The 23,129-nt window shown below is 40.1% G+C and overlaps 1 protein-coding gene across 1 annotated transcript in view; it reads left to right on the top strand.

Annotated features, from left to right (window-relative positions):
- LOC130108509 (metabotropic glutamate receptor 7) overlaps positions 1-23,129 on the top strand; it is a 491,728-nt gene that overhangs the window by 236,073 nt on the left and 232,526 nt on the right. Inside the window, exons 3-4 of the mRNA XM_056275469.1 lie at positions 14,481-14,616; positions 15,715-15,869. Of these exons, the coding sequence (XP_056131444.1) occupies positions 14,481-14,616; positions 15,715-15,869 (291 nt within the window). The remainder of the gene's footprint in view (positions 1-14,480; positions 14,617-15,714; positions 15,870-23,129) is intronic.

A 23,129-nucleotide genomic window follows, 5' to 3' on the forward strand; every position in this document is an offset into this window, starting at 1 on the left:
ACTCTCAAGGTGCTGACCTATAGCCTTGAGCTAACATAATTCAGGTGTGTACCAGGGAGCAGTATGGGCAAATGACAATGGTAGTGCTGTCCGATTGATTCCAAATATCTTTGTACCTGTTGTGTAAAGGTAGGTACTTCTAGCAGTCTTCATTTGGTAAGCATGGGGCTGGCCCGTCAGTGAGAAAGAAAGAGCTATGCATATCAATACCTCTGATAATGACAGGCATTGCTAAATATCAGAACACCAAGAGCCATGGACATCATTAGCTCTGATAACAACTCCAAAGAGGATACATATCTGAGTTTCATCACCAGCCAGTCAGACTAGCTTGGTCTAGTCAGAAAGGCACGAACTGATGAAGCCTCTTGGATGAGAGGCGAAACGTCTTCTATACCAAGTCCAGTTGCACTCGATTCAATTCCTTTGGATAACCATGACCTGGATGAATGAGAACATTCACAGACACTGTGCGCATGTTCAACGCACTTTCAATAATGAGCTATGGGGCATGATCATGTTGGCCCAATGTTGAGAGTAGCCAATAAAACAAAATAATAATAATAATAGAATGAGTAACATACATCAAGACACTTAGTAAACATCATTTATGGTATTGGTGTTGATACGTAGCTACATGCAACACCATTTGACACCATGAGGCAAAAGAGGTTAAATGCACTTGCTATGCTATCAATTGAAAATTAATTAATTTATTGATTGGTGGACTTCCAACAGAAATGTTATTGACAAGTTTGCTCAGAAGAAAGATTGTCATTAAGCTTTTCTTTTCAAGCAATGAACATCACTAGTGAGTCTATTTTGCAGTATTACAAGGCGTGTTATTTTGGCTCTAGGTTAAGGCCCGGAAAGTGACGGGTTACCCTGCTCTGAAATGTTGCTTTGGATGTGTTACTACAGTTGCAGACCACAATGATCATATATTGCTTGACAGGTTAAATTGGGCCGAGGTTGTCTGGGGCTCAGTGCTGCCACATAGCACCTAAAAAAAAAATCCATCCACAATTAATTTATTCATACATTTTTACTCTGCCTTTACTGTTGAAAGAATACGTATATTGCATGCTAGCCATTCAAATAAATAACAATTCATGTTTTTTCAAGTTTAAAATTATGTTGCGTCATCACTTTCGCGGTCAGCAATGAGCTGATGGGCGTATCCACTAGCTGCCGCACACGACTCATGTGGGACCCAGCGAAGGCGCACACCAGTGAAAATGTCAGGTTGGGGTATCCGGTAACACCGATGTTGTCACCATAAGTTGTTAACTGGTGGGAACATTTCCTCACCATGGCATGAGTGAGTATACTAAGCAGTTTGTCTGATATTTCCACTAAACAATGTCTCCTTTATCAATATTGATATTTTAGCAAGTGGCTGAAAACTTAATTAACAACAAACCAGTGACCATGGTCATTCATTACCATCATGTTTTTTAGTTTTAAATCAAGGTAAACGCATCATATCCCTAGACAGCCTAGTAGCTTATTTTAGCTAGCTAGGTATGGCAGTAATATCATCAGCCAGGACCATTTTGCTAGGCTTAATTTTGCGACTGTTAATTGATATGAACCATCCCATTTATCAAGTTGGGCTGGAGGCCAGTTTGTGGCATAAGTGGAAGGTTGGGAGAAAAGTAGGTTAGAGACAGACAGGTTTAATAACAATGTCAATTGTTCTGATATTCTGCTGAAACAATGTTTCGATTTTACAAAATGATACTAACACAAGATAGTTTTTGGCAAGTTGCCTCCAATCTTTTGGTGGCTAACAGTCATGGAAAGGTTTGGAAATTTGAAAAGGTGTTGGCAGCCTGTGTATATTTGTAAAATGTAAATTAATTCTAGATTAATGTAGCTATCAAAAAGACTGTTATATTCATATTACTTTGTGTTATTATTCTCTTCTTTAGTGGTAACAACATCATGGATACATATGCACAGGAGAGTTCACTCACAGAAATATTTTATTGTCATCATCTGTAGTTTTGTGCACTGCCAACGGTACCTAGAATGACTTAGATTAGCATTTTGGTTTAATTAGGTTGTCTCACCTTGTTATATTTTATTTACAGCTTGTAAAATTATATCAGTCAGATTTTGTAGTCTATGCGCACACACATGCACCCATGGCAATCCTGAAACCCCTGCTGCTTGATAACTTTGGATTTGTAATGTGATGCTCTATAACAAGGTAATATACCAGTTGTGTGAGATCAAATGCCATTATTGATGATGTCACTCATATACCTGTCTCCACTTCCACTAACTCCTGTGCTGCATTAAATTAATGGTGTGCATTTGTGATTTCATTCATTGATGAGGAGCGTTTGTGTTTGGAATCATTGAGCAAGTGGGTTTGTGTGTAGTTTCATTGATGAGTTGGATGCTGCCCATACACAGTAAAAAACTGAGTCTTAATTTAACTGAGAGTGTACAAATGGATCCTTTCCTCAGAGTTAAATTAACACCCAGGAAGTTAAATTAACACTCAGGATTTTACTGTGTTCAGAGTTTATTTTCCCATGCCAGAGCCACCACTGAACACAATGGACATTAATAGGCTAGGCTACATGTTCAGTTAAAACTGCTGTAACTTGTGGTTACTAAACAACCCCACTGATAGGCTATTTCTTGCTATTCAAGCCATGCCAATGACATGTTACAATATACTAAGTCTGCACCTACTGAAACATGTCCTGGAATAGACATAGGTTACTTTCCATTGCAAAAGCCTTTGAATATGTTCAGACTCACCAGCCAACAATAAAAGACTATATCATTACCAGTAAGGACTAGGGTGTTAAAACTAGTGGGCTATGTCATGTAATTACATTACCCCCCCTCCCCAACTGTAACTGACTGTCATATATACTGTATGTATGTATGTATGTATGTATGTATGTATGTATGTATGTATGTATGTATGTATGTATGTATGTATGTATGTATGTATGTATGTATGTGAGAATGTATGTAATCCCCCCCCGGGCCAGTCCCAGTGGATAAATCCAGGGCTGAATTTCTTTCCCAGTACACCCCTGCCGACTGGCATAATAATGAGACAGTTTGAGGACTCTTCTGTAACCCCAATGACTACAGTTGATATTCAGTCTGATTCATATAAATAAAGATAAGATGTTGGTCAAAATGCTTTGTAGTTTATTATTAACTTGTCGTGTAATTTATGTGATTAAATGGGCTGCAAAACTGACATGCATAGAATTACCCTCGTCTTTTGTTTTTTTATAAAGTATTTGGAAATACCATAAACCTTATGACTGAATTTCATAATAAGACAGATAAAAGTAATTATAACTTAGTACAAGGAAATATATTGCACAAGATTCAGTCAAAATATAATATATAGATAAGTTGCTGTGATATTGACCACTGCATCCCAAATGCCAAATGTTTTATTCATTTGTTGCATAAAATATGGGACTCAAACCAAAGACCCTTTCCTAGTATATATATTTGATATAGCATAATGCAGTTTTCCAATTGAATTTAAGATGAGGAGTCTTGGCAATTTGATATGAAGGCTTGAATTGAATTTTGACAAATTAAATAAATATTCCATCTCCTTCATCCTCGGACTTTGTGAAGCCAAATTAATATTTTGGCCCACATACACAAAGCAATGTTATTAGTGAGACTCAATGATTTGTTCAAGTATCCCTCATACGGTTTATGTAAAAGATAAGATTTGATCTCTAATCTTTCACACAAGAATTCCTTAATTCCAGAATTAAGGAATTCTTAAATTAAAGAATTCCAGCGGGTCTAATAAGAAATTAAGTCCTGCAACACTTCAGTGAGGCTTATGCTGCGATCACACTGGCAACGAACACAAGCGACAAAGTGGCCGGAAGTCATTCATTTCCAATGGTCTCTGGGCTACACTAAGTGACATGGCGTGCTGCGACTTCGTGACAAAAAAAAAAGTGGAGTGACATTCAACTCTATGCAAATGAGTAATGACAGAGTCGCGCTACGGCCAATCAGGGGGCAGATGTGTTCCTCTTATTATTATTCCACTTTGAAATGTTTTCTTAAACGTTAGTTTTTATTTTAGCAATTTTAGTTCCCATAGCCGACATGGACGAGAAACTGCTGGCTTTTCTGTCACAATATGTTGAACGTGAACCTTTTCAGCCATAAATTGGATCACCTGAAATTTTTTAATTAGAAATACATGCATTTTGGTGGGACATGATTTTTGATTAAAAATATGTAAGATGAAATATATATTCAAAAGTGCAGAGAATAGGCTGCTAATCAACATTGCATGCACATGTGTGTGTTTATGTTTTTGTTTTTTTGTTTTTTTTTTAAGTTAGATAGTTTCCACGGGGAGGAAAAACTTGACAGACTGGTCAGACATATCAGCCAGTAATGGATTTCTACGGGACAGCATATGTTACAGAGAATCCGTGAGATGTGGCCCTAATAACTGTGTTTTTCTATTTCTCATTCTATTTATCCCTTACTTCAATCGGCACCATCGCTCATTTGGACCCAATAAGGCAGGGGTCCCCAATAGGCGGCCCGCGGGCCACGTCCGGCCCGTGACGGGTTGATTTATGGTCCGCGAGAATTTTTGGAGAAATGCCAGAAGGAAGAATTTTTTTTAATTCCAAAAAAAATAAATTAATTTCTTAGTAAAAGTAAGACTAGTAATATATCGAAAAATAGATGAAAAATCTCTGTTTAAATTATAATACCTGCAACGTATCGACACCAAAACAAACTAACGAACAACATGCTGCTGGAGGTTGAGTGGCCCGTGGTTTTAAAAGTGGCCCTAAAAGTGGCCCGCTTTGAAAAGTAATAAGGCAAAAAAACACAAACCAGGCCACCCACAACACAACACTTCTGAACATGACTATGAATGCTTGTGATATGTTAAGAATACTTATTAGTATATATATATATATATATATATACACACACACACACACACACACACATATATATATATATATATATATATATATATATATATATATATACACACACACACACACACACACACACACATAAATACATAATGTCATAATGTGTATAAAACATAATGTATATATCGGTCATATTTATCAGGAATTGGGAAGATTTATTTGTCATTTCATTTCATGCAAATGTGTACATGAAATGAAAATTGTTTCCCTGAACCCACAGCAGTACAACACACAGATGAAAACACATATCCAAACTACAAGAACACATATATCCAAACTAAAAAAAAAAAAAAAACTCATTCATTCATTCATTCATTCATTCATCATCAGCCACTTCTCCGGGGTCGGTTCACGGTGGCAGCAATCTAAGTAGCTGTCAGCTGATGGTTGCTTATGGCAGGAAACAGGCTTGTACTGTCTCATAAAGAATTTACTTGACTCACTGGATTATTTTGCTCCTTATTTGTTGAGCACTTCTATCAACACCATTGATGGTTTCCGGGGAGATATATATATATATATATATATATATATATATATATATATATATATATATATGTATTACAGGCATTCACAGTCATGTTCAGAAGTGTTGGTTCGTGGGCTGCCTGGTTTGTGCTTTTGTCTTATTCGGTTTAAATGAACAATAGTGCCGATGGGTGTGAGGGATAGAGTGAGAAATAGAAACACACAGTTATTAGGGCCACATCTCACGCATTCTCAGCAACATATGCTGTCCTTAGGAAATCCATTATTGGCTGATAAGTCTGACCAGTCTGTCAAGTTTTTCCTCCCAGTGGAAACTATCTAACTTTAGAGAAAATAAAAAAAGAAAGGAAAGAAAGAAAGAAAAAACAACCACGAACATGCAACGTTAATTGGTAGCCTATTCTTGGCAGTTTCAAATACATCTTTCATCTTGCATTTTTGTTTTTATTTAAAAATCCAGTCACACTCTGATGTATGTATTTCCAATTAAAACGTTTCTTGCTATCCAACTTTTTAACCTTTTCAACCATATCGTGACAAGAAAGCCAGCAACAACTGCAAACAGTTTGTCCTCCATGTTGGCTAGGGGAACTAAAATGCTAATATAGGACCTAAAGTTTAAGAAAACATTTCACAGTGAAAGAATATAAGAGGAACACATCTGCCCTCTGATTGGCCATTGCTCGACTCTGTCACTGCTCATTTGCATAAATATTACTTTTTGCTCAACTTTTTTTGTCGCCAATTCACGGAGATTTTGTCACCAGGCAACTCATCGCTCCATGTTGTTCAGTGTAGCCCAACGATCATTCGAAATTAATTACTTCGGGCCGCTTTGTTACTTGTTGTCGCTGCCAGTGTGAGCGAAGGATAATGCGACTCGTCTTTTGACTTCCCCCAGTATGCAAACTAATGCATACTGGGGGAATGCAGATTGTGTTGTTACCTCTCATAGAGGAAACTAAACACCCACTATTTTGCCAAGGGATTATCTTGCCTAGCAAAACATTTTCTGAATGTCTCCGTGCTGACTAACGAGGAAGGATGTGATGTATTAGAATGCATTTCTTTAACCATTGGTAGTCCAGGACATCATCTAAAGTTGTGTACTTGTTGAGTGAGTAACATCCTGTTTGTAAGGTAGTCCCTGCTGTGGAGTGGAAATTGAACTTTTCGCTTATCAAACTGATGAAATTGATGGTACTGGATGGCCTACAAGTTAGTGAGGTCATCTCCATGTACTGGATGGTCCTGGTCTTTATTCCAGTGGTGTATCCTTGCTTAGGTCACCTTCTCTCAGAGCACTACACACTATACTTGTTGGCTGTGTCTGCACCCCAAGCAGAGAAGTTAAGGCCTGAAGGATCAATGTGATGCATCATTCAAATAGAAAAGCTAATACTGATTTTGGACCAGCAAAGGGAGTGTCCTGGCCAGAGGATTTGTTTTTTACTCACAAGGTTTCTGGACAAGTCTAGTAATGTACTGGCATCCAACTGTTTCTATATACGCAAAGTAAAACATTTAAAAGGTGTGCTACAAAGGGGTAGAGGGTTATAGCATTCTAGTACTCCACTATTTCACATGGCTGCAGTTACTAGTACTGCTAACCAGTTGCTATACCTTTATGCAAAATTATTTGTAAAAATCCATGGTACTAATATCCAATAGGTGCAATGTATGGGATTTTCTTCACAGGCACCCATGGTCCATTTCATTCCAGCGTTAAAGGTATCCACATAGTGTTTTCTCTTTTACTGACAAACAAAACAGAGAAAAAGCCTGGCATTATGGGCCATCTGTGTAAAGTCTATTACAGAGCTGTTGCATGTCACTCAAGGATTTAACATCTCAGGTGCAAAGTAAATGGATCTCACAGTATAATTACAGGGTCTCTCTTTGAGGCAGGGTGCACCCATGTTCATTTTAACATACTTGTTTGCTTGGCTTCTGTTTTTTATTCCATGAAAGTATTCATATTTCTCACTCTCATTGTCCATTTAAGTAGACTCTATGCAAATCCTTAAAATTATGGCAGCTGCATAGTTGAAAAGGCAAAGTGGTTCTCTCTCCACTCAACCGATGCCAACTGTAATTTTACAAATCTCTTTGCAGAGTTTATTAACTTCACCTTGGAGCCTACTTTAGCTCACTGGAGATACCTATGATACTTAGATGAATATGGAAAGGGGATTGATGTGATGTTGCTCAGAAAGAGTAGAAACGTAGCTTTAAACCAGAAGTATAGTTGCAGGTCCTCACCCCCAGGTGGGAGGGGAGGGTAAATTGCAGTTTGTAATAATGAGAAGTGCACTGAATCCCTAACATTTATTTTCTCTGAACTCTGATAGCTCTTGAAGCACCATAATAAAATAGTAATACATCAGCCAGTGCTGAGGAACCCAATTTAGCAAGGTTGTCGATCAAAGTAATGTTAGTGTCTCACTCTGCTGTGAAATGAATGTGGGAAATAAAACCCCTACCTACAGATGAGCTATCTTCTCAACTGCAGGGGAGACAAAAAGGAGAGAATCTACAGTAGCAAAAGAGGCCAATATTATAGCTACGAACCATTCTATCTAGAAGTCACCATGATGAATTCACACAATTACAGCTTCTCTCACTTGTCTTGATGTGGAGGAAGGAAAGCTTTTAGTGTGTGAAAGGTTTTATTTCTGGTGTTACGAACTTTACATAAAACTTGTCTGTTAACCTGGGTCTCTTTTAAGCTATTCATGCTGCTTCTGTCTTCTTGCTGTGAGGGGCCCGAGGCTGCCTCTAAATGGCTAGTTAATTGCGGCTCATGGATCAATCAACTCATATTGGGTCTATGCAAAGAGAATTGACAAGACAGGTGCAGGGTTCACATCCCTGGTTTAATTGTTAGAGTCAACTTGTAACAGATTTCACACATTCAATCTTTGCAATATCAGCCTTTTTTTCTTTGGACTTAACACTGGGATCCAGCCTACGGAAGTAGGTTTGTGGTAACAGGTTTTTGCCTCAGCTCTGTGGTGTCAGTCTTCACTAAATGCCCTGTTTTCTTTGATGGGTGTCATGCATCCATAATTTGAATTCAAATGAGAGATGTGTTGTATAAAATGATGGGGCTCAGAAATATCCCATTCCACTGTTGCAGATAATTGTGTATTACAGTGTTTCCCAAATATCCTCCAAAATATTTCTTAATTTATTGCTAGAAAAGGTTTTATTTATATCATCTTTTGTGATACAGCTTTTTCTATGCTGTGTTTTCTATGCTCTTAACATGTCTCTCAAACCAACAGGAGGTGTTTCATGGTTGTTTGCTTATCTTATTAAATGTCTGTGTGTCTCTAATAAACTGGCTTTATCTAATGTTGTGTATTGATATGCTCTGTTCCTCTCTTTCAAAGTAATATAAATCCTCTGAGTGAGCTTTTCTGTTCTGGTTGAGGTGGTAACATATGTCATTAGTGTGGTTTGTGACCTCAAAGCAACACATTTTGTCTTTACTTTGAGCAGTGGAAAGATATAAAAATGAATAAAGAACAAATAAGCTGCATGCTGCAGTGGCCTGCAGAGCACATGTGGTCAGAAATGTAGGAAATGGTTAATCAGTCAGTGAGTATGTGAGTCACAAAACACAGTCAAAAGATAAATAATTATGTAAATAAACAAGCTAGAATAACTGAATCAAGGAAAGGATGTTTACATGCCCCCCCCAGCTCTTGTTTCTCTATTTTCTGGACTGTCCTCTCAAACCACAATCTTTCCCTGTTGGCCACTGGGCAGCTTCATCAGGGGTTTGACTGCATTGACCCTCTGAAGCACACATCTGGTTAATAGTGAGGAGTGAATATTAAGTATTTATTTTCCTTCACTAGATTCAGTCTGACAGCCGAAGGAATTCAACATGTGACCACCTGGGCACAAACCCAATTCTCAAATGGTTAGGCTGTGTTGCCACACGTCTGTGTGAGTTGTAGTTGTTCTGTTGCCTTATTAGAAAGATAAGAGCATTTCATTAAAGTTTTTTTTTTTTTACTTTTTACTTCCATTGATAAGTAAGTCAGAATGTTAGTTGATGTGTTTTTGGTAGTTGGGTTTTACTTTTTGTTCTACTATCATTTGATGGTTTGGTCGCTGGCTTGAATATGTGCTTGATTTGATCTAAACAGATGTGCACTATCCCCACCGGCTATTTCTTCCATGCTGCTGAGCCTCTCCATGTCAGCTGAGGATGACATTAATGGACTTAGCTTTTAGTATTGACTCTGTCCATTCAATTACTGTGGCATTTGTCATTATACTGTCCTCATGCAAAACAGTACCTGTCAGTATACAGGGGCAAAAAGAAATTGCAACTTTAACTTAGCGTGACACACATACTGAAGCTCTGTACATTTTGAAGATGAAAGTTCACAGAAAATTGACATTTAGGGGTCCTTGGGGGATCAGTGGACCCTGTATACTACTACTGATCGTCAAGTCTGACTCATAAAACATGTTTTATTTATACCCACTCTTTCATTGCAAATCTTTTTGGAGCTCGGAGCTATCCAGTCCAACCCACAGTTTCTGCTGTTGGCAACGAAGAAGCTCCGTTGGGATTGGTGGTGGTGGCGATGTGGGGATGGGTGGATAAATACTTAAATCATCTGTGCCACCTTGAAGGTGGTAGGAGAAGAAAAATCAACTTTTCTAGATGTTTTCAGACAGCCAAGGGAATCTGGGTACTGAACTTCTAGTCACAAGCCTCTTTTTTCAATCAATAAATGAGTATTTCCTCTCAGGCAGATGGCTTTGTTACCATCGGTGGCTGGAGGCCATTTATATATGCGTGTGTGTGTGTGTGTGTGTGTGTGTGTGTGTGTGTGTGTGTGTGTGTGTGTTGGGGGGGTGGTGGTCCTGAAGAGTTAAACAGAAGCACTGAGGGTCTTTGCTTACACACACACGCGCGCACACAATCTTGTGAACCAATCACAAGGAAAGTACCTGCAACTTGTTCCTGGCAGCCATTTGTCTGAAGCAAAGGATTTATTTGTAAACCAGCAAAAGTAAGTGTAAATTTAAAAAGGTCTCTAAATTGGACCAACCTAGAAATAAGAGCATCTTATTTATTTTTTTGTGTATTTAGTTCTTTATTTGTTTCCTCTTCAGTCCATGCAGAGGATGGGATCAATATTCAACTGTGTGGTACACCTAGTGATGCCTTAGTTTATGTATGGGATAATGTACAGCAAGCTGGTCAGGGTGAATCCGGTCGGGTTTATTTCACAATATTGACCGGCTCCCTGTACATTATTCAGCTTATTACATGGCTGCTTACTGAAGAAATCAATAATTTGACACAAAATATTGATTCAAAAATGATTTTATTGATTTAACAATGATTATATTGCTTCTGCTAAAAAAATAGTCTGATGGATTCATTAGTCTGTTAGAACTGCATCCATAGCAACGGTCTGTTATTCATAGCAAGAGTCTGCTATTCAGAAATGACAGACCGTAGAACACTGTAACTGACCAATCAGAATCGAGTATTCAACAAAGCAGTGTAATAAGGTAGAATAAAAGGCATCCTACAGGCATGGGGTGTAACAAGACACAAAGTACTGGCATGTCATGTGTGAACAAACACCATCCATAAATCTTACTGCTGTATTTGGGAACAGGGAAAACTACCAGCAGTGCCGGAAATATCATTGCAGCAATGTCACTGAATGTATATATGAAACTAGTACGTCATGTTAAAGGTCTGCACTGGCATGACCCATATCACCAGCCAACAGCTGCTGTTAATTTTATCTAAATCTGTCCAAGATAAGAAATTAAAAAATCCAGTTCCTTTTAATTATATTTTTCCAGCCTCCCTCTCACTTTTTCCTATGTCAAACACAGAAAAGAGACCATGATCTGTCTTGTTCAGCATGGCTACCAAACAGTGTCAAAAATCCAGAAATCTGCACGGTTTGGAGCCAATCCACGCCAAACCGAATGCTAGTGGCACTGCTGTTGGAATGGTTCTTTTTCTGTGCTCAGAACCATTTTCCCTTGCTGAGGAAAACCACCAATAATTGAAATATTTTGCATTTAATTACACATTATTTTATTCATTAGATACAAATCAAAATCTTTAAAATGTAACCATTAACCATAATATTTACTAACCTGAAATAATAAGTTGAAGCAATTTTGAAAATATATGAAGCGTGACTCTTTCAATAAAGCATGGTGGCTGGTGGGACAACAAATGTGCTCCCTCACTTGGTCTGCTGTGCTTGTTCATTACCCATCCATTCATCCATTATCCAAGCACATCTTCCGAATTTGGGTCGCAGGATACTTGGAGCCTATCGTAGCAGTCACTGGGCGGCAGGCGGGGAGACACCCTGGATAGGTCACCAGTCCATCACAGGGCCCCCACACACACACACACATTCACACCGAGGGACAATTTAATATGGTCGTTTCACCTGACCTGCATGTCTTTGGACTGTGGGAGGAGACTGGAGCACCCGGAGGAAACCCACACAGACATGAGGAGAACATGCAAACTCCAAACAGAGGACGACCCGGGACGATCCCCAAGGTTGGACTACCCCGGGGCTCTAACCCAGGACCTTCTTGCTGTGAGGCAACTGCGCTAACCACTGCACCACCCTGTTCATTACCTGTTCATTACCGATGACCTCTTTATATCAGCAACCTCTTAAAATTTATGGTAGACAAAAACTGGATGCTTGTTTGAGGACAAGGGATAGGGTCATCTGGGGTGGATGAAAAAAAATTGTCAGCCAGAATGGCATTTGTTGGCTAAAAATTTAAGTGTGATTTAGTTTCTAGGGCTGTGTGTGTGTGTGTGTGTGTGTGTGTGTGTGTGTGTGTGTGTGTGTGTGTGTGTGTGTGTGTGTGTGTGTGTGTGTGTGTGTGTGTGTGTGTGTGTGTGTGTGTGTATCTTACCTTTTCCTAGGATTTATGGACAGATACCTCAGATGTTGATCCTGGAATCTGCTGGAGCCACTCTCCCAGTTTGGGGGTCACAGCTCCTAGTGCTCCTATTACCACTGGGACTACTGTGGATTTCACCTTCCACATCCGATCTATTTCTTCCTTCAGTTCTTGGTATTTCTCTAGCTTCTCATGCCTTTTCTTCCTGATGTTACCATTGCTCGGGATTGCTACATGGATCACTACTGCTGTCATCTGTTCCTTGTCGACCACCACAATGTCCGCTTGGTTAGCCAGCACCAGATTGTCAGTGTGGAACTTGAAGTCCCACAGGATCTTAGCTCTGCCATTCTCAAACACCTTTGGCAGTGTCTTCTATTTGGACTTGGGGACTTCCAGTCTGTATTCAGTACAGATAATCCTGTACACGATCCAGGCACTTGGTTGTGCCTTTCAGTGTACACTTTCCCAGCTAGCATTTACACCCTGCTGCTAAGTACTGGACTGTCTCAGGGTCGTCTTTACACAGCCTGCATCTTGGGGCTTGTCTGGTGTTTAAAATCAGTTTAATTCTCACCTAAGTAGAACATTTTAAAGAGTACAGTCCTCCTTGGAAGTGTGGTAGACCCCTGTCTGTGACCTCTACCCTGTGTGAATGCTTATTGAATGTTTTATACACTGATCATCAAAACATTAAAACCACCTGCCTAATATTGTGTAGGTCCCCCTCGTGCCGCCAAAAGAGCTCTGACCTGTCGAGGAATCGACTCCATAAGACCTCTAATGGTGTCCTCTGTTATCTGGCACCAAGACGTTAGCAGCAGACCCTTTAAGTCCTGTAAGGTGCGAGGTGGGGCTTCTATGGATGGGACTTATTCCAGCACATCCCACACATGCTCGATTGGATTGAGACCTGGGGAATTTGACCAGTAATCTAGCCATCACAATTTGAAAGTCGCTCAGATCCTTACGCTTGCCGATTTTTCCTGCTTCTAACACATCAGCTTCAAGAAGTGACTTTTCACTTGCTGCCTAATATAGCCCATCACTGGACAGATGCCATTGTATCAAGATCGTTTTGTATCAAGATTTGTTTATAATACTGTGTACAGTGTGGTGATGCAGGATAGATAGATGCAGGAAAAATGCATCGACCAGAGTTTTAATAAAGCTCCTCAAAATGTGGGCCAAAGTTAAACCCTTTAAACAAAGCATTTCCCTACAATACTAAATTTGAACTCTTCTTTGACATCATGCTGTCAATTTACGGAGACAAATGTGCAAAAGGCTAAGATAATAAAATTGGATTTCTGCAATACAGAACAAAAAAACAATTTCCACGATGTCTATTTGAACCGAATATAATATTTGCAGTTTGTGTATGGTGTTTGCACTCCGTGTTGTCTCCATAGTCTTGCTCTTACAGTGGATTTAGCGTACAGTAGAAATCCCCGTAGTGATTTAAGTGCTGGTGTCTGTCAGTTTGAGCGCTGATGAAGAGAGAGCTATTCTAGGCTCAAGCAGAGCAAATCCTATTGAGAGCATTTGCACGGTGTGATACTTATCAGTGTTTCTTGTGAAGTCAGGAACAATAGATCCATCACATTTTGATCAAAAAAAATGTTTTTTTTTCTTTTTACTTTTGGTTTCCTTAGTTTTTTATCAGTGGAAAAGAGGAATAAAGGTGGGATTCCAGCTGAGTGCAGGCTAATGGTGACATGGGAAATGTAAAAAGAAAAGTACACTTCTATGAGATTTTTTTTTTAAACTAGCGACGTCTCAGCTTAGAGCTTGCCTTGGCTTTCTCCTCACCCTGAAGAAAGCTGTGCGTAGAGACGTGGGTGGCTTCAAGAAATGTCAGACATTTGAGAAAGTGGAGCACAGGTCTCTCTACTTTTTACTTTCAGTATGTCCCAAAAAATAAGGAATGCTTTTTACCCCATTTTATTTCCATCTTTATAGCAAATTTTACATTGCAACTGTTCAGACAGAGGGTGGTCTTAAAAATCTAAAATATATGTCCATTCAATGAAATGTAATTGCTACTGCCCTTTGCTTTTTCTGCTTTGTCTCCAGGAGGAATCTGTATAGCCCAGTCACTGAAAATCCCCCATGACCACAAACCTTCTGACTTTGACAAAATCATCCATTTCCTGCTGGACACACACTACGCCAGAGCTGTCATACTCTTTGCCTCTGATGAGGACATCAGGTAAACTAATCCTTTCAAAAATTATGCTTCGGGCATCTGGGTGGCATGGTGGTCTATTCCGTTGCCTACCAACACGGGGATCACCAGTTCGAATCCCCGTGTTACCTCCGGCTTGGTCAGGTGTCCCTACAAACCCAATTGGCCGTGTCTGCAGGTGGGAAGCCGGATGTGGGTATGTGTCCTGGTCGTTGCACTAGCACCTCCTCTGGTCAGTCAGGGCATCTGTTCAGGGGGGAGGGGGAACTGGGGAGAATAGCGTGATCCTCCCACGTGCTATGTCCCCCTGGTGAAACTCCTCACTGTCAGGTGAAAAGAGGCGGCTGGCGACTCCACATGTATTGGAGGAGGCATGTGGTAGTCTGCAGTCCTCCCCGGATCAGCAGAGGAGGGGGAGCAGCGACCGGGACGGCTCGGAAGAGTGGGTTAATTGGCCAGATACAATTGGGGAGAAAAGGGGGGAAATCAAAAAAAAATCTTCAACTAAAAGCGGGTGTTCAATTTTCTCAACAATGGTTCTCTAATCACATAGAAACGTCATGTTGTTATGAGATATTTTTCAAGGATTTGTGGTCCTGTGCTTTTTTTTGTTTTGTTTTTTTGATACATCTTGTCAGAAGTGTTGCCTGTCTGCTGTGCTGTAAACTTAAAACAGCTTAACATATGCATATAGTTTAGATACAATACATTGTAAAAATTAAATGAAGAATGTTGAGGTCTTTTTGTACATTTCATATTTCTGCATGTTAATTACTTTTGATGTCACGGAATAAATGCTTGTTTCACATTAGGCATTATCCATTAGGCTTGCATGAGACTTTTAGGAAAGGTTTTGAGAAGCTGACAGGTCCATTAGCTTAGTCTGATACAAACATATCAAATAATTGCACCTGCTATCATCGATCAGTGCACAGACTGTGTTTACCCACAGTAAAACAGACGTCACACATAGTTTACCTCCTCGCTCTTCTTTTGGAGTGGGAGGTGTCTTTGGCTCTCAGCTGGCTGACTACGACTGCAGGCACATTAGCTGCACAGCAGTGCACCGCATTAAGCAATTCAGGCACATTCTGCATTTGACTGGCTAATGATTAATTCCAGGGGTCTCTTGAATGCAAGTAAGCGAGCAGACCAGTTGGGCCATTTCCTGTGGATTGGCTCAGACAGTTGGGGAGCAAAGAACAGCCCTATCCACCAGCTTGAGGATGCCGCTATAGGGGCTGTTACGATACTGCCAAAGAGAGCCACTATAAGTGGTAGGTCATTTTTTTGTTTAAATGTACATCTTTTCTGCTGAAAACTTGCATGAATATTGACATATTTGAAATGTTCTCTCTTTCATAAATTATAATAATATTAAAGTTATACTTTTTCTCTCACGTTCACCAATTTTCTTGATTTACTTAAGGCTCATACCCTTCTTTACTTGCTTAACTTTTTAAAACTTTGAGCAAAACTAAAAAAATATATATTAAAAAAAAGCCAATGAAAATATTGTGAGTCACCGGGAAAATCGATGTTCGCCTTGTACTTGCAGAGTCATTTTTCAGCACAAGGTGAAAATACAATTCTACCAGAGAGCTGCTATCAATAGTTTGTTGATCAATTAAACATCACACTTAATCTCATAGCTTCTTTGACCTTTGCTCCATGAACAAGAATAATTTCGAAAAAACCTTTCCACTGCTTAGTGCTAACTTTGTGCCTCATACTTCTGCATCACATACCCATCCCATGGCTCTGACCTTTTGCAAGAATTCAAACCAAAAACAAACTTGCCGAAGGCAAGCTTAGTAGAGCTGCCCTTTAACCAGCAGTCAGTCTTGTCCAGTGAGAGACTGATGGGACTGCAGGGCTTTGCAATGGGTTTCTTTAATAGGCTAAACAGGCTGTAAAATTGATTCTTATTTTTTTCTGCAATGCTCTCAGTTTAATGCATTTGATTACAATGTACCATATTTAACAACATGCAATTTTTAACAATATCAGCCTAAAGCGTAAATCACGTCAACTCTTTATTTTTGCCTAGTGAAAATATATATACTGCCAAGTCTTATCTTCGTATTTTTCAGGCCGAAGTTTTTGGGTTGTGCTCTGTGAAGAAGTAGTAAATATGTCGCTTCGTAGGCTTTCAAAGTTAGAGTATGCTGCAATAAACTGTTTCAGTAAAATCAAAACAGTGTTTTAAAATGAACACAGAACATCAGGAATAAGTCTAGTACCTTCACATATTCCAGTGTATGGTTTACATGTGTGGGACAGCTGGTAAGTATATTTAAATGAAGGCATGCATTTGCATATGCTCATTCAGTGCACTAACCACTTTGTGTATGTGAATGTATTACCCACATAAATAGTGTGGGATGGAAAAAAATAAGACTAGAGCCATTCCAATTATGAAGATAAGATAATTTACAATTCACACATTCTGTCAACAACAGAAAATAAATTGATATTAGACTACATTGGGTTAAATTGTGGCACGGTGATGCAGGGCTTAGCACAATCGCAAGAAGGTGCTGGGTTCAAGCCCCGGGGTAGTCCAAGCTTGGGGGTTGTCCTCTGTGTGGTATTTGCATGTTCTCCCCGTGTCTGCGTGGGTTTCGTCCGGGTGCTCCGGTTTCCTCCCACAGTCCAAAGACATGCAGGTCAAGTGAATTGGCTGTACTAAATTGTCCCTAGGTGTGTGTGTGTGTGTGTGTGTGTGTGTGTGTGTGTGTGTGTGCGTATATATCTATCAGCCCTGTGATTGTCTGGTGGCCTGTCCTGGGTCTCCCCGCCTGCCGCCTAATGACTGCTGGGATTGGCTCCAGCATCCCGTGACCCTGAGAGCAGGATAAACGGTTTGGATAATGAATGAATGAATGGGTTAAATTTTGACCAGCTGGGATTTGTTTGTTTTTCTCCACTCTGTCATGTTGGGGATTTTGAAAGGAAGCATATTTTTTAATGCTAATCATAACTATCAATTCAAATTAGCACTATTATATGAGTAAAATAATAAGTAAAATATCACCACTACCACAGTAAGTGATCAGCAGCATTGTGTAAGTATACTACACAGTATTCTAATAGGCAGCAACAATAATAGACCTTTACAAAATGTTCAAACCATGTTTAAAAATGATTGTTATTATGAACAAGAGGAACGAGATGATGACAGTAATTTGGAAGAATCAGATGTGCCGGTAATGCAGTGCAGGGAATTTGATGACTTGTAACTGGTATTTCAAACAAAAGTTGTTGACAAAGCTTTAAGGACATATATCTGTTGCTTGTTTTGCCTGTTGTTAACGTAAGGAGTTTGCTCCTTATTAAGTAGGCATTAATCATTTTTTTGATGCTAAAATGTTTCGCTGCAGGGGTAAATGGACACTGAATGAATTTGACACTTTCATAAAAGTTTAATCAAAAAACCTTTTGTGCCCCCATAAAAGCAATTCCGGTGCCATTCTAAATGTTTTATGTAACACATCTATGCACAATAATTTTCTCCACTGTTCCTTTTCTTAAAAAAAAGAAAAAAAAAGTCTTACAGTGAACATGCTAACATTTATTTGACCATCAGCTTGATCTCAGCTGGAGGAGAAAAGTGTGTGTACCCTTGGACGAGCTCTAAGTAGGCCTTGGAAAGGCCACGGGTGGTGCTCTAATAAACAGCATTCACTTTGATGTCCTCAGTGACACCTTTCCCTCCCCTTTTATGGCTAACGACCTCTGGAAATGGATGCCTGCTGAGCCCAATGGCTGTGGAATATTGGACGGTAACAATCAGTCTGTCTGTTCGTGAGGGGAGAGCGAGAGATGGATACCAGAGAAAAACTGGTTAGGGTAACAATCAAGACCGAGAGGAGAGTGAGAGAAAGGTAGAGACCGATGTGGAGGCAAAATCAGGTTGTGAGGTGAGAGAGAGAGAATGAGAAGAGAAACAGAGAGAGGAAGACAAGACGGCTAAAGAGAGTGAATGACACAGAGGAAGGCCAATAGAGAGGAAGAGAGTAAAACAGAGAGTTGGAGAGAGAGCAGAGACTTGTCCACAGTGATGACTTGAGGTTGCACAATGCCACCGCCCCCTGTGGCACAGGACGGCTGTTGAGTCTGTGGCACCCAGCTGTGATGGCTCCACTTCCCAAAGTCAATTATGGCTGTTCATCCACGAGTTTCTAGCACTTAATGTCAGCAGCCTAAAAGCTACTTGGCTCATAAACCACCCAGGCGACAAAAGAGGCAAACCCAACACATTACTATTATCAACTCCATGACAGCAGTTGTGTTTTTTTTAAGACTCTTAAAAGTAAAAGTTCTTTATGTGTTGACTGTACTGTGAGGCAGAAACTTTAGAAAAGGAGAGGTGGGAGGATGGGGGGCATAGTTGTCAGAGACAAATTCTGAATACAAACATGAAGACGTCTAAAAGCAGTGGCGGCTGGTGCTAAACATTTTGGGGTGGGGGGGTGCAATTTACCTTGGCACACCTGACAGCTGCTTTAATGTCCACACAGGCACAGAGTTATTAAGAAGGACAATGTGGCCTATTGATTTTATCAGGGTTCATAGATGTGGATAATTGACAGTCGAGACGAGGCGTCGTGGTGGGTGTGAACATGATTAACAGCCACGAGAATTGTCCAATCACATTAGATCAAAAAACATTAAAACAATACCAATTCGCTGCCAATGAAAGTGGGAGTGTGTGGGGTACACAGAACTGTCCCCCATGGAAAATCTGAAGAAACCAGTTAGACAGCAGCCTCAGTTCATCTGCTCGCCAAAAGTTTGAGGGCTTACATAAGGTATCGTTTGGCCGGCGCACGTCACCCAGGAAGTACATGTATTCAGACAGAAATCAACCAGATAACATTTGGAACCAATATTTAATGACTGCTGACAGGCGCTCACAGACTGAAAAATACTTTTATTTCATAATTATTTGCATTATACAGCTAAATTATATTTAACATGTTTAAGTACATTTTCCTCTCTTGATATTTGAAGGGGGCGGCACCCCAGCACCTTGTACTGTCCTAGCTATCTGATAAGTTTTTAATATCACCTCGTTTCCACATCTTTAAAAACCCGCCAACTTTGACACAAGTGCCAGCACAGAATGACAGAAAACGTCAGGAGGATGTGATGTTGTTAAAAAAACTTAATCAATGTTTTTATTCTTGAAAAATTGACAGAATGAGATGTTGTGTGTGTGTGGTGAGGCTGAGACAAAGTGGGCCAGAACGAATGAAATTCTGTACCCTGAAAAATATGTAAAGGCCTGGTGTTTGCTCAGCCGAAGTAATGATTCACCAACAACTATTGTTTTGAGTTGAACATGTCAATAAGATAGATATACATAGTTGTATCACCACCATAGCAATCATTCACACAGTATATCTATACACCCCTTTAACTTTTTTTCTGTTTGGTAGTTGAAATCTAGCACTTAGTTGGCCTTTTTCTTGAATTTTGTCAGTGTATTACAAGCTAACATTATCACTCAACATTTGAGAAAAAGGAAGAGGTAGAATTTTCGGAGGATAGATGTCTGCCCACACATCATCTCTCATACATACCCATACCCTCCTATCTACCCTCTTTGTTTGAAACACAGAGCTTGTGGGTACAGTGTGCCCATGTGTGTGAGGGAGATAGGAGGCTGTGGATTTTAATCTGGCTCTATGTTTAAAACATGATCCCTGCCCATCAAGATGGATTCCCTCCTGCACACAACTGCCTGGAAAGCAGAAAATGAGAGAATGCCCACTCTTTATAGTATCCCCATTTATACTCACAGCTAGGGTCTAAAGAATAGAAATTGAAGAACACTTAACAGTATTAAGTATGAAGTGTAACACATGTATATATACACTCACTGGCCACTTTATTAGGTACACCTTGCTAGTACCGGGTTGGACCCCCTTTTGCCTTCAGAACTGCCTTAATCCTTCGTGGCATAGATTCAACAAGGTACTGGAAACATTCCTCAGAGAGTTTGGTCCATATTGACATGATAGCATCACGCAGTTGCTGCAGATTTGTCGGCTGCACATCCATGATGCGAATCTCCCGGTCCACCACATCCCAGAGGTGCTCTATTGGATTGAGATCTGGTGACTGTGGAGGCCATTTGAGTACAGTGAACTCATTGTCATGTTCAAGAAACTAGTCTGAGATGATTCGAGCTTTATGACATGGCGCGTTATCCTGCTGGAAGTAGCCACCAGAAGATGGGAACACTGTGGTCATAAAGGGATGGACATGGTCAGCAACAATACTCAGGTAGGCTGTGGCGTTGACACGATGCTCAATTGGTACTAAGGGGCCCAAAGTGTGCCAAGAAAATATCCCCCACACCATTACACCACTACCACCAGCCTGAACCGTTGATACAAGGCAGGATGGATCCATGCTTTCATGTTGTTGACGCCAAATTCTGACCCTACCATCCGAATGTCGCAGCAGAAATCGAGACTCATCAGACCAGGCAACGTTTTTCCAATCTTCTATTGTCCAATTTTGGTGAGCCTGTGCTAATTGTAGCCTGAGTTTCCTGTTCTTAGCTGACAGGAGTGGCACCCGGTGTGGTCTTCTGCTGCTGTAGCCCATCTGCCTCAAGGTTTGACGTGTTATGCGTTCAGAGATGCTCTTCTGCATACCTCGGTTGTAATGAGTGGTTATTTGAGTTACTGTTGCCTTTCTATCAGCTCGAACCAGTCTGGCCATTCTCCTCTGACCTCTGGCATCAACAAGGCATTTTTGCCCACAGAACTGCTGCTCACTGGATATTTTCTCATTTTCGGACCATTCTCTGTAAACCCTAGAGATGGTTGTGCGTGAACATCCCAGTAGATCAGCAGTTTCTGAAATACTCAGACCAGCCCGTCTGGCACCACCAACCATGCCACGTTCAAAGTCACTTAAATCACCTTTCTTCCCAATTCTGATGCTCGGTTTGAACTGCAGCAGATCGTCTTGACCATGTCTACATGCCTAAATGCATTGAGTTGCTGCCATGTGATTGGCTGATTAGAAATTTGCGTTAACGAGCAGTCGGACAGGTGTGCCTAATAAAGTGGCCGGTGAGTGTATATAAAAAAAAGAGTGCAAATGGATTTTGAATGGATGGTACATTTCTTACTACCCTTTTTGTGTCAATTCACATTGCTCCTCTTAAAACTTAGTTTTGCTCAACATCCATTGACCAATGTGCTTTGCTTGCCTTATGTTGCATAGGCTGCTGTTGTAGAAAGCCATGCCTCAGCTTCTCAGAATATAACCAACAGAATTTAGTTGGCTAACACTTGCGTTTCACCTTCCTACTTGGCTTATCTTATATCGGTGTGGACCCCATGTATGTCAGCTAGACATGGGCAGCACTATTAAGAGGCAAGGCAAGGCAGCTTTATTTGCCTTGCCTTTAATATATCATATACACAAGGTAGACTCAATGTGCTTCACATAACAAATGGGGGAAAAACATACTATACAATAAAAAAGGATTTAACGAGTAATTCATAAAGATACATTTAAATTAAAGAATGAAATCAAAATGTCATGCAAGGTTTACAACTTTGCAAAAGTCAAAGTGCAAGGTTTGCAGTTTAGCAGAAAGCAATGCTAAGCATACATGTTTTTAATATGGATTTTAAATGTAGTCAGTGTTGGAGCAAGTCTCAAATCTTCTGGAAGTTTACTCCAGCTATTTGTTGCACAGTAGCTAAAAAGACATCAAAATACATGCATGTTAGGGCCAACACTCCGTCTGTGCCCATGACCAAGGTAAGGCAAATTTATCCGTATAGCACATCTCCACAACAAGGCAATTTAAAGTGCTCCACACAAAACACAAAAAAGCATCAAGAGAAGCAACATAAGGCAATAAATTAAAAAAAAGAATTAAAAACCAATAAAAAGAGAGTAAAAGTGACAGTGCAGTGTAAGATGAAAATCAAGAGCTTAAAGTTTTATTTAATAAAAGGCAGCGACAAAGAGGAAAGTCTTTAGCCTAGATTTAAAAGAACTGAGAGTTGTATCAGACCTGCAGTTTTCAGGGAGTTTGTTCCAGATATGTGGTGCATAAAAACTGAAAGCTGCTTCTCCATATTTAATTTTGACTCTGCGGACAGAAAGCAGACCTGTCCCAGATGATCTGAGCAGTCTGGGTGGTTCATAGTGTAGCAGTAGGTCAGAAATGTATTTTGGCGCTAAACCATTCAGTGTTTTATAAACCAAGAGCAGACAGGGAGCCAATGTAGCGACCTCGGGACTGGAGTGATATGATCCACTCTTTTGGTCTTAGTAAGGACTTGAGCAGCAGCGTTCTTAATCAGCTGCAGGAGTTTGATCTATTTTTTAGAAAGACCTGCAAAGACACCGTTACAGTAGTTGACTTGACTGAAGATAAATGCATGGACAGGTTTTTTTTTCAAATCCTGCTGAGACATAAATCCCTTAATTCTTGATATATTCTTCAGGTGATAGTAGGTGGATTTTGTAATTGTCTTAATGTGGCTATCTAAGTT

The sequence above is a fragment of the Lampris incognitus genome, chromosome 2 (genome assembly GCF_029633865.1).
Source record: "Lampris incognitus isolate fLamInc1 chromosome 2, fLamInc1.hap2, whole genome shotgun sequence".
NCBI lineage: Eukaryota > Metazoa > Chordata > Actinopteri > Lampriformes > Lampridae > Lampris > Lampris incognitus.